The sequence below is a fragment of the Vulpes lagopus genome, chromosome 18 (assembly GCF_018345385.1).
Source record: "Vulpes lagopus strain Blue_001 chromosome 18, ASM1834538v1, whole genome shotgun sequence".
Taxonomy (NCBI): domain Eukaryota; kingdom Metazoa; phylum Chordata; class Mammalia; order Carnivora; family Canidae; genus Vulpes; species Vulpes lagopus.
In genome coordinates, this window is record NC_054841.1 from 580,467 (window position 1) to 591,260 (window position 10,794).

A 10,794-nucleotide genomic window follows, 5' to 3' on the forward strand; every position below is an offset into this window, starting at 1 on the left:
GCCCAGGGTCCTGGGTGCTGGTGGTCCCTCTGGGGCAGTTGGGGTGCACATCCCCAGGGACTGGGCCTCTGCAGTCATGGTTTGGCCCATCCCAGCTTCAGCCAATCCCAGTGTCTTCCAAATCCCTGCTAACCTTCAGGCAGGAGGGACACGTCAAATATAGAGGGCAGCTGGGCGGGGGTGGGGTGGGTCTCCACTGCTTGCCAGTTTATTTTTAATCCTGGCTCCTGTTTGATGGTATCAGCAGCACTTGGAAGTGCCCCGAGTCATCTGAGGGCCCCTCCCTGCCCGGAAGGGTTAGGAGTGCGTCTGTCTGTGGCTGCAGATGTGGGTCCTGTGGGGCAGGGCCTGGTGGGAGGGCCTGTCCCCTCCCCAAGAGGCCCCCCATGGGCTGGGGAGACCTGCTTGGCCCCCAACCACTGCCCTGGGCCCCTTTACTTCCTGCCGTGCTGCGGGGGCTCTGTGAGGCATTGTCCCAGGGGAGGGTGCTAGGCACTGGGCCTCTGCTGTCACCCACTCACCTTGCTTGACCTTCTCCCAGACCTCGCAATTACAAAGATGAATAAGACAGGAGTGGGATTATTCCCACTCAAGACAGGTCTCAGATCGATGGACCCGCAGGGAGAGGTGCGGGGGGCCAAGAGGCCTGCGCCCCGGGCTTTCACACAGCACAGGCCTGCCTGGTTCCCTCCTTAGAACCCACGTTGGCCATTGCCCTGGGCTGCCCTGGACCCTCCAAGACCCCCCCGCAACACACTTTCTACAGAACTGGCCCCTCCGTGGCTTCGCACTCTGGTCACACGGGGGCCAGGAGTGAGGCCAGAGCCTGGACTCTGCCTGCCCGGGGCCCCTCCCCGCTCGCGCACCAGGGCAGCCTGGAGGGTGTCGGTGGGCTCTGGGAACAGACTTGCGTGGACAGAGGCCCGGGGTGGACAGCAGGGGCGGGAGGTTGAGGTGGATCTCCCACAGAGCCTCGAGCCACTCGGCCAGCTGGGGGGACCCTGGAGACACTGTTCTCGGGCCGTGCTGTGGGGCCGGGCTGGGGGCATGCCAGGGTGACTCATGTGGCCGAAGCACGGGGACGGGGCCCTGAAAACAAGCAATTGCAGGGTCCCAAAGGAGGAAGGCCCCAGGGCTCCGGGGCCTCGCTGGGAGGCACAACGGTGCTTCGTTTGCTCACCAGGCATCAAAGCATGGAGGGCGGGGGCAAGCCCCCCAGGGCCACGGCCCAGAGCCCCAGAGCTGGGCTCAGCCCCCGCTCCTGGCGCAGGCCTGACCTGCTCCTACCACGTCCCCACCTCGGTTTCCTGTCCCCAAGGACCCCCTTTCAGGTTTGCACTGCCTTTGGCCCTGCCGTCCCCACCCCTTCTGCGTCCAGGAGGGCCTGAGCCTGGCGCGGCCTCCGGCCTCCATCTCTTGCGCTGCTCTCCCCCGGCCCCCCTCGCTCCGGCTCGGCCGTCCCCGCCCCCCTGCACCCCCGCCCGGCGAGCCCCGACCCGCTTTCTCTCCCTGCCTGCACTCCCTCCGGGTCTGGCGCCGCGCCGGGCGCTCGCTCCCTCGCCGCATCCTGTCGCCCGCCGTCCCCGTCCCCGCATCCCTCGGCTCCGGCCGCCCCGCCCGCCCCGCCCCCGCCGGTACCGCATTGCCGTACTGCAGGGGCGCAGTGCATTGCGCCCGCTCCGTCAATAGGTGGACCCCCTCCTGGAGAGATAAAACCGCCGGCGCCGCGCCGCCAGTCCCTCTGGCTGAGACCTCGGCTCCGGGTAAGGACGCTCGGCCTCGGCTCCGCCTCCGCCCCCGGCGCTCCCGGGGCTTCCTCTGTCCCGGCGGCCGGGCCCAGGGAGGCGGCCGGCACCTGGCGACGCTGCGCTGCCCGCTCCGGCTTCGGCCAGCGGCTCCCCGCACCGGGCACCGGGCACCGGGCACCGAGCACAGGCACCGAGCACCGGGCAGCGGGCACCGGGTCGGCCCCGCGGGCGGTCGGGGTGGGGTGGGGGCACCGCGGCGGCGCTTGTTTATGCCCTGGCGGCAGGACCGTCTTCTGGGTGGCGGCGAGCGCCCTGCCGCCGTGACCTTGGGACCAGCCGGGGCCCCGCGGGCTGGGGCAGGGTGGTCAGTGCTGGGAGCAGCTGGGGATCCCGAGGCCGGGGAGGCGGCGAGACCTGGGGGGCAGTGGCACCGGCCCCACCCTGGCGGGCCCAGGAGCCCAGGCTCGGTGTCGGCTCCCCACGGTGCGCTGTGGGCACCTGCTTCCCCTCGCCCAGCCACCTGTCCCCCCTCGTGGGCTGCCCAGGTTTCTGCCCTGAGCTCCAGGATGGGGCAGGGGCTGTGACCCCGGGGCCGACCAGAGGGAAAAGTGGAGGGCGCCCCCTCCCCCAGCAGGCTGCAGGCATCTCCGTCTGGCGCTCGCTGAGCTTGGCTGCTGGGGCCACTTTCCTCCCCGCTCTCAGGAGCAGGGACCCCACCTCCCTGCCCCCGGCCGCCCCCGGCCCCTCCGATCGGGAGTGCCCGAGCTGTGCAAGCCGCCCTGCGGGAGCTGGGGCCCAGCCTGTCCCCGGGGCCGCCGCAGGGGTGAGGGGACGACGGAGGGGCAGGGGGCACTGGCCACCTGCTGGCGGGGCGGGGGGCAGCTCAGGGCCCGGGACTCCTGGTGGGGCAGCAGGCGGCAGGGCCGAGCGCTGGAGAGCAGGGCAGGGTGACTCATCACCAGGCTCCTGACTGGTCATGGGGTTCGCCCAGCCTGGTGTCTCTCCATCTCTCCAGAGGGGGGCTAACCTGCTTCGGGGCGCCCTGTGGGCACGACACCCAGATATTTGGAGGGCACTGGACCGTGGGGGCTTGCCGGCTGACCCAAACGGGCCAGGCCCAGGCTGAGGGCGGCTGAGGGGGCTTCCCGCCCCGCCAGATGTGGGAACGTTGCCCCTTCTGCAGGCAGGGGTGTGCCGGGCAGCGTCTGTGGGTTCTCTCTGAGGCCCCCATCACCTGTCCCCCGCCCCACCCCACAGAATCCCAGAATCCCAGCCACAGGGCTCCAGGCCGTCCCAGCCCCTCCCCACCCCCCCGGGCAGCATGGGCAAGGAGAAGACCCACATCAACATCGTGGTCATTGGCCACGTGGACTCGGGCAAGTCCACCACCACGGGCCACCTCATCTACAAGTGCGGAGGCATCGACAAGAGGACCATTGAGAAGTTCGAGAAGGAAGCCGCCGAGGTGAGCCTGTCCCCTCCCCCGCCCACTAAGAGGTCGGCCCCAGGCCCACGTGGTGGCCGGGCTGGCGCTCAGTGACTCTGGGGCATGAGGCTCCCCTGACCTCCCCCAGGGCGAGGGGGCACGAGGGGGCACGAGCCCTAAAGGACCTGCCTGGGGGCCAGTACCTGAGGGATGGGGGCCCTGGGGACAGCCTCCCCGGGGATGTGCTTGGAGTGGGGCAGGGCCGGCCTGCTGGAGGGGCCCCCGGGTCAGGGAGGTGCCCTGGGGGCAGCCTTTCTGGCTCTGGAAACCTCTGGCGAGTTGGGGTGGAGCACCCTGGAACCCGCGTGGGGTTCCTGTGTCTCCGGGGCTGAGGGGGTGATGCCCTCACTTGTCCCAGGGCTGGGCCAGGACTCAGGGCGGCTATTAATAGCTGATTGATGGGCACCCAGCCCATCAGCTCCATTTTCTCAGGCTGGGCTGGGGAGGGCTGCTCGTCCAGGGTGGAGCTCTTTTGGGGGGGTCCTGGTTGCCTCGTGTGCCTCGTGACGATGATGGGGGCCCCGTTGACTGACCTCCTTTCTCTTAAGTGGCCGAGCCCGTGGGTGGGAAGTGACCACGGAGTGGGTGTCCACCCTTTGCAGCCTCTACCCCCAGCCCCGGGCTCCAGGAGAGGCCCCGTCTGGGTGGCTGTGAGGGTGCTTTCCTGGATGATGGGCTGGGGCCTGGGCCCAGGAGGCCTCAGTTGCCGGCCTGGGCTGACCCTGCTCAGAGTGAGTGTGTGGGTGTTGCGCTGGGCGGCCTCCCTCCGCGCCTGAGCCCAAAAGCTGCGTCACTCCCTCCTTCCATGCCGGGTTGGCGCTGGGGGAGGCTGTGGGGGTTTGCAGGATGCCTGGTTCAGGTCTCGCTGGGTCCCCCCTGGGCCCTGTCTGGGTGGCCCTCCTGGCCGGGCAGCCTCCCTGGAGGCCAGAGCCCTGTCCATGCACAGCCCTGCCGGGGGTTTTGTCCAGCTGGGCAGCAGCCTCAGCTCTGGCCCAGGGCGTGGGGGTCTCCGCCGGGCTGGGCACAGGTGTCTGCAGGTGGAGCCTTAGAGCTACTTGGAAGCCTTGGCTGTCTGTAGAAAGAGCTGGAAAGCCAGGCCCTTACATGCAACCTCATCCAATTTCCCTTTTTTCCCTTAAAAAAAAAATCGTCATAGAGGGTTTTGTTTTGTGTTTTGGGCTTGACACCTTGACGGTGGCGTTGTGGGCCTCCGGTTGATGCAGGATCTCCGGGGCTGGGGGTGGCCAGCGCGGAAAAAGGGGAGCCCTCAGCCAGGGGAGGGGTTTAAAGGCCTGGTGGCTTCTCTCCAAGCCTGGCTCCCAGGCCCTTGCGCCACCTCCTGGAGGACGTCCGAATGGCAACCATCTAGAGGGCAGGAGCGGACACCGGGTGGCAGGGCCCGGCAGGGCAGGGCTGAGGTCTGGGTGCTCCTCAGGGTCCTTGCTCCGGGCTCCCTCATTCCACAGACGATCGGAGCCCTAGGGCCCCGTGGGGAGTGAGGGAGCCTGGCACCCAGGCCTCTCTGCTGCGAATGCTCCCGTGGCCCAGGGGGACCCGTGGCCAGCGGGCTGAGTCCCGGGTCCCTCCTTAAGCCATGCCCCACCTGTGCAGATGGGGAAGGGCTCCTTCAAGTATGCCTGGGTGCTGGACAAACTGAAGGCGGAGCGGGAGCGTGGCATCACCATCGACATCTCCCTCTGGAAGTTCGAGACCACCAAGTACTACATCACCATCATCGACGCCCCCGGCCACCGTGACTTCATCAAGAACATGATCACCGGCACATCCCAGGTGGGCGGGGCTGTGGGGGGCCAAGGGGACCCGAGGGGCCAGGGCCCTGGGGTCCTGGGGGGTGGCTGGGCTCCCTCCGCTTCCTTGCCAGAGCAGGCACCCCCTGCCCCACTTGCTACAGAGCCGCCCCCAGAGAATGATTAGGTGCCCGTCACCTCAGCCAGGCAGAGGGGCCGGGAGGGGCCGTGGGTCAGGGCCGCCGTCGCAGACAGACACACGGACCCAGATAGACGGCCGTCCACACGGATGGACAAGGCCCTGCTGCTGCCCCTGGTCGAGACCCCTGGGGCCCACCCCCGGGCGACCGCCTGGAGGGGCCCGGGGCTCACGGCCACCTGCGGGCAGGCGGACTGCGCGGTGCTGATCGTGGCGGCGGGCGTGGGCGAGTTCGAGGCGGGCATCTCCAAGAACGGGCAGACCCGCGAGCACGCGCTGCTGGCCTACACGCTGGGCGTGAAGCAGCTCATCGTGGGGGTCAACAAGATGGACTCCACGGAGCCGGCCTACAGCGAGAAGCGCTACGACGAGATAGTCAAGGAGGTCAGCGCCTACATCAAGAAGATCGGCTACAACCCGGCCACCGTGCCCTTCGTGCCCATCTCGGGCTGGCACGGGGACAACATGCTGGAGCCCTCGCCCAACGTGAGTGCCGCGGGCGGGCGGGCGGGCGGGCGCGGGGCTGCTGGGGGCCTCCCCAAGAGCCGGGGCCCGGGCGCGGATCAGGCGCGGGCAGGGCACGGGCTCCCCCGGGCATCCACGCCCCGCCCTGCTGTGCTCGCTTCCGTGTGGGGCTCGTGCTCGGGGCGCGGGCCTTGTGGCCCCCGAGGCCGGCACAGGCCCCTTCCCTGGCCAGGGGTGCTCCCTCCGGCGGGCAGCGCGGGAGCAGTGCCGCCGGGTCCGAGGCCCGGTGCTCGGTGTCTGGGGGCTCTGCCCGGCCGTCCTCACCTTGCCAGGAGCCTCCCTGCGGGCGCGGGCAGGTTAGGCTCCGGGAGGGGCCGAGGGCTCGCTCTCCACCGGCCGAGTGGGAAGCCTGTGGCTCGGGCAGCTGCGGCGCGGGCACTCGGGGAGGTGAGGAATTCTCAGGGCCTGAGACCAGGTGCCTGGACAGTGGGGCCAGAGGACGCCCCTGGCCCAGGAGGGCGGCCGTCTGCTCTGGCCGGTGCTGCGGGCGGGGAGGGGCCCTTGAAGAGCCAGGGGGACTGTCCTGGAGCCCTGTGGTCAGGGGACGAGGCTGGGGACCCCGCCCCCGGCTCGCTGGGCTGCGTGTTTGCCTGGTGTGGGTCCCACACGGCTGTCGTGTGGCGACGGGTGAGTGGACTGCACTCCCCACCCTCCCGGGAGGCGGACAGGGCGCCCTACCCTAGAGCGTCCCGTTCCTGACCTGCTGCTCGGGGAGCTGGCTGCTGATCTGTGCCCTCCACAGGACCCAGTCCCACGGGGCGGACGGGGCGGCGCTGCCGGCCCCTCGCCTCTGCCTGCCCGTGGCCAGCGGGCCGGGGGGCTCCATGCCAGGAGGGCGCTGGGTCTGCTGCCGGGAAGCCCTGGGCAGGGAAGGGCCAGCCGGGCCCGGAGACGGTTGGCACAGTGGCTGGGGGCCGCGTGGACTCTCTGCCTCTGGCCTGGCCGCTGGCCAGCCTCCAGCCCTTCCCGCGCCGGTGCCAGCCCTGCCCGGGGGGGTCCGAGGGCTGCAGGAAAGGGGGACTAAGCGGGGCTGGGCTCCACATCTTTTCCCCGACCTCTTCCAAGGCTTCCGTGATGTTGGGAGTGTGAACTGGGGGGTGAGGAGGGTGCAGGGGCAGCCGTGCAGCATCGTGATGGACGTGGGTAAACAGCTGGCCATCGGGCAGTGGAGAGCGCGGGGCTGTGCTCCCCTGCTCCCCAGGCCCCCCTCAGGTCAGGTACCTCCACCGGGATTCCTGGAGGGTCCCGGGAGGCCGTGGGGCTATGGTGTAGGGCAGCGAGGGTGCAGGAGGTCTCTCCCTCCAATGGATACCTTCTTCCCATCCAGATGCCGTGGTTCAAGGGCTGGAAAGTGGAGCGTAAGGAGGGGAACGCCAGCGGCGTGTCCCTGCTGGAGGCCCTGGACACAATCCTGCCCCCTACACGCCCCACAGATAAGCCCCTGCGTCTGCCGCTGCAGGACGTGTACAAGATTGGTGGTGAGTGAGGGTTCAGTGTTGGCCACCTGCTGCTCCACTGTGGGCGCCTGGCCCGCCCACCCCGCCCCTGAGCCCAGGGCCCCGACAGGAGCTTCTGAGGCCAAGTTATCTGCCTCCTCCCCAGTGCTGTACACTCTGGGGACCATCCATCCATCCGTCCATCTCCCATCCATGCTCCATCCCTTCATCCAACCATCCACATATGCATGTGGATCCATCCATCCATCCATCCCCCATCCATCCATCCCTCCATCCATCCCTCCATCCCTCCATCCCTCCATCCCCCATCCATCCATCCATCCATCCCCCATCCATCCCTCCATCCATCCCTCCATCCCTCCCTCCATCCCTCCATCCCCCATCCATCCATCCATCCATCCCCCATCCATCCCCCATCCCTCCCTCCATCCATCCCCCATCCCTCCCTCCATCCATCCCCCATCCATCCATCCCCCATCCCTCCCTCCATCCATCCCCCATCCATCCATCCCTCCATCCATCTCTCCGTCCAGATAGCTATTTACTCCCACACATTCATCTGTCCATTCACCCGTCCATTCATCTACCTGTCCATGCATCCATCCAAACATCCATCCACCTGTCGATCCCCACAGCTGTCTACCCTCACAATCCATCTGTCCATCCACCCGCCCACCCACTCATCCACCTGCGTATCATCCATTCACACATCCATCCACCCCCACCCATCCACCCATCATCTGTTCAGGGTCTTCTCCCCTTCAGATAAGCACTCAGCCCTGTGGCAGGAGTGGGTGGCACAAGGGAAACTCACATGTCCCCTCCCCCCCATGACAGTCCCAGGCTTGTGGGAGACACGATCTAGTCCAGCTCCAGGCATGAGAAAGTCTATTCATTAGATGACAGGGCAAGCATAAACAAGCACGAGGCCCTGAGGGGCACTGCTGGAGACTCCCAGTCCGGGGACTACGGGCAGGGCAGGGCAGGGCAGGGGTGACGCACTCACCTGGCACACAGAACAGCCACCAGCCTCTGTCTCTGTCGCATCACAACCAGGGATGTGGGGGTGGAGCCTCCCCTCCACACATGCGGTGGGGGGGGGGAACCAGACACCCACTGGGCAGCCACGTGAGTGCAGCAGGTCCATGACTAGGGGTGGAGCACCCGCCCCTTTGGGGGTGGCCCCCCCGACACCAGCAACAGCAAAGCCAGGCTGGGAGTCCTGGGTGGGCTGTTCATCCGCCCACTCTGCTGCTGCTGCCTCCCCAGGAGGGGAGTCCAGGGAGGGAGGGGTCCCTACAGTGCCCCTCCAGGGGACAGCTGCCGCCTGGGGCAGGGGTAGGACTCCAGGTCCAGAGGGGCCTCTAAAGAGAGGGCAAAGGCCCATGTCGCCCTCCTGTTGCTCCTGCCCAGGCATTCCTGGGCATTCTCTCTTGTTCAGTCTCTTCTATTCCTGACAGGGCCAGGGGAGCCTCCACTTGTGTCTGAACCCGTGTCTGCCTTGCGGGGTCTCCCCATCCCCTCCCTCCATCTCTGGGGCCACACCCCACCGGCCCCTCACTGCCCCCTTCCTCCCCAGGCATTGGCACCGTGCCTGTGGGCCGGGTGGAGACGGGCATCCTTCGGCCGGGCATGGTGGTGACCTTCGCTCCTGTAAACATCACCACGGAGGTGAAGTCAGTGGAGATGCACCACGAGGCTCTGAGCGAGGCCCTGCCTGGTGACAACGTCGGCTTCAATGTGAAGAATGTGTCGGTCAAGGACATCCGTCGAGGCAATGTGTGTGGGGACAGCAAGTCCGACCCACCCCAGGAGGCTGCCCAGTTCACCTCCCAGGTGGGCGGCCCTTCCCTCAAGGGTGGGAGCAGGGCTGTCCCCGGTGACGTGGCTGCCTGGCATTAGCAGAGTCCTTGACAGCCCCTTGGCCTGGTGCTTGGGAGGACCCAGACTCTGGCCTTCCAACCAGGCCACCGAGGCCCCGGGGGCCCAGGCCTCCTGAGAGTGGTTTTATGTAAGGCCAGAGACATCTCTGTAAACTGGATTCTCTCTGTTTTCACTGCACCCTGTGTGACCTCCGAGGTGTAGCGCTCGAGGTCCAGTCTCTCCTCCCCCGTCGCAGCTCCGGCCTCTGCAGACCGCGCAAGCCCGGGCCCCTGGCCCTTCACAGCACCCCTGTCTCCTTGGCTTGCCAGAGGCTTCATGAGGACCCTGGCGCCTATGTCAGGGGTGGGGTCCCCTGTGGCCTGACTGGCCCTCATGGCCAGCACCCAGGCCCGGGCAGTAAAGCCTCCCTCGGCCTGAAGCCCTCGTCGCCCCTGCTCTCCCAGGTCATCATCCTGAACCACCCAGGGCAGATCAGCGCCGGGTACTCCCCGGTCATCGACTGCCACACGGCTCACATTGCCTGCAAGTTTGCCGAGCTGAAGGAGAAAATCGACCGGCGCTCGGGCAAGAAGCTGGAGGACAACCCCAAAGCCCTGAAGTCCGGCGATGCGGCCATCGTGGAGATGGTGCCTGGGAAGCCCATGTGTGTGGAGAGCTTCTCTCAGTACCCGCCTCTCGGTGAGCTGGGCGGGCGTCCCGGGAGGTGCGGCCCGGTGGCCCGGTCGGGGCGCGGCCCAGGGCGTCCTGCCCTTGGCTGTGCTTAGGGTTTAGCGGGAGACAGGCGGCCTCCCTGCCGTGGAGCGCAGGTGGCCCTGCTGGCCAGGCCTGGGTGGTGTCCCCTGCAGACAAGGCCCCAGGCGCCACGGTCTGCGGAGGTCAGACGCCCCGAGGACGACGGCCACAGCCGAAGGGTCCCCGGGCGCCCACCACGCCTGGGCCGCGTCCCACGGTCCTCCCCGCCACCTCGCTTTAGCGGGTCACACTCCTCGGGCGGGCGGGGGCGCCCAGCCGCGCCCCGGGAAGCGCGGGCGGTGGAGGGCGGGGGAAGGATGCGCGACGCGAGTGCGCCTGCGCTCTGCATCCCGGCGGGGGCGGGGCCCGGGCCGCTCGCCCTCACGCCCCCTCCCCGCAGGCCGCTTCGCGGTGCGCGACATGCGGCAGACGGTGGCCGTGGGCGTCATCAAGAACGTGGAGAAGAAGAGCGGCGGCGCGGGCAAGGTCACCAAGTCGGCGCAGAAGGCGCAGAAGGCGGGCAAGTGAAGCGCGGGCGCCCGCGGCGCGACCCTCCCCGGCGGCGCCGCGCCCCGGCCCCGCCCCCGGCCCCGCCCCCGGCCCCGCCCCCGGCCCGGCGCCCCGCCCCCCCGCCAGGCGCATGTCTGCACCTCCGCTTGTAAGAAGCTCTCGGTCAGCGACTGGATGCTCGCCATCAAGGTCCAGTGGAAGTTCTTTAAGAGGAAAAGCGCCCCCGCCGCCCCCGCTTCCGCGCCCCGCCTCCGCGCGCTCAGTGCCCGTTTTACCAATAAACTGAGCGACCCCAGACCCGTGTGCGCCTGCCTCTGGGGGGCCCGCCCCGCCCTGCGCTCCCCAAGCCCCATCCCTGCCCGGGGTCCCACCTGCGTCTGCGCCCCCCGCCCGCGGGCCTGGCCCGGGGCGCGCCCCAGTCCAGCTGGTCTGGCTTGCAGGGGGTGGGGGGGTTGGAAATGCCCCCCTGGGGGCGTCTGGGACGAAGAAACGAAGAAGCGGTCCC

General features: G+C 68.5%; 1 protein-coding gene across 1 annotated transcript; it reads left to right on the forward strand.

Moving 5' to 3' along the window:
* Positions 1-1,625: 1,625 nt before the first annotated feature.
* On the forward strand, positions 1,626-10,584 carry EEF1A2 (eukaryotic translation elongation factor 1 alpha 2). Its single transcript, XM_041733240.1, has 8 exons — positions 1,626-1,763; positions 3,006-3,213; positions 4,846-5,025; positions 5,371-5,667; positions 7,034-7,184; positions 8,743-8,999; positions 9,491-9,725; positions 10,180-10,584. Exons 2-8 carry the CDS (start codon positions 3,070-3,072, stop codon positions 10,305-10,307), a joined length of 1,392 nt encoding a protein of 463 aa, XP_041589174.1. The 5' UTR covers positions 1,626-1,763; positions 3,006-3,069; the 3' UTR covers positions 10,308-10,584.
* Positions 10,585-10,794: the final 210 nt, after the last annotated feature.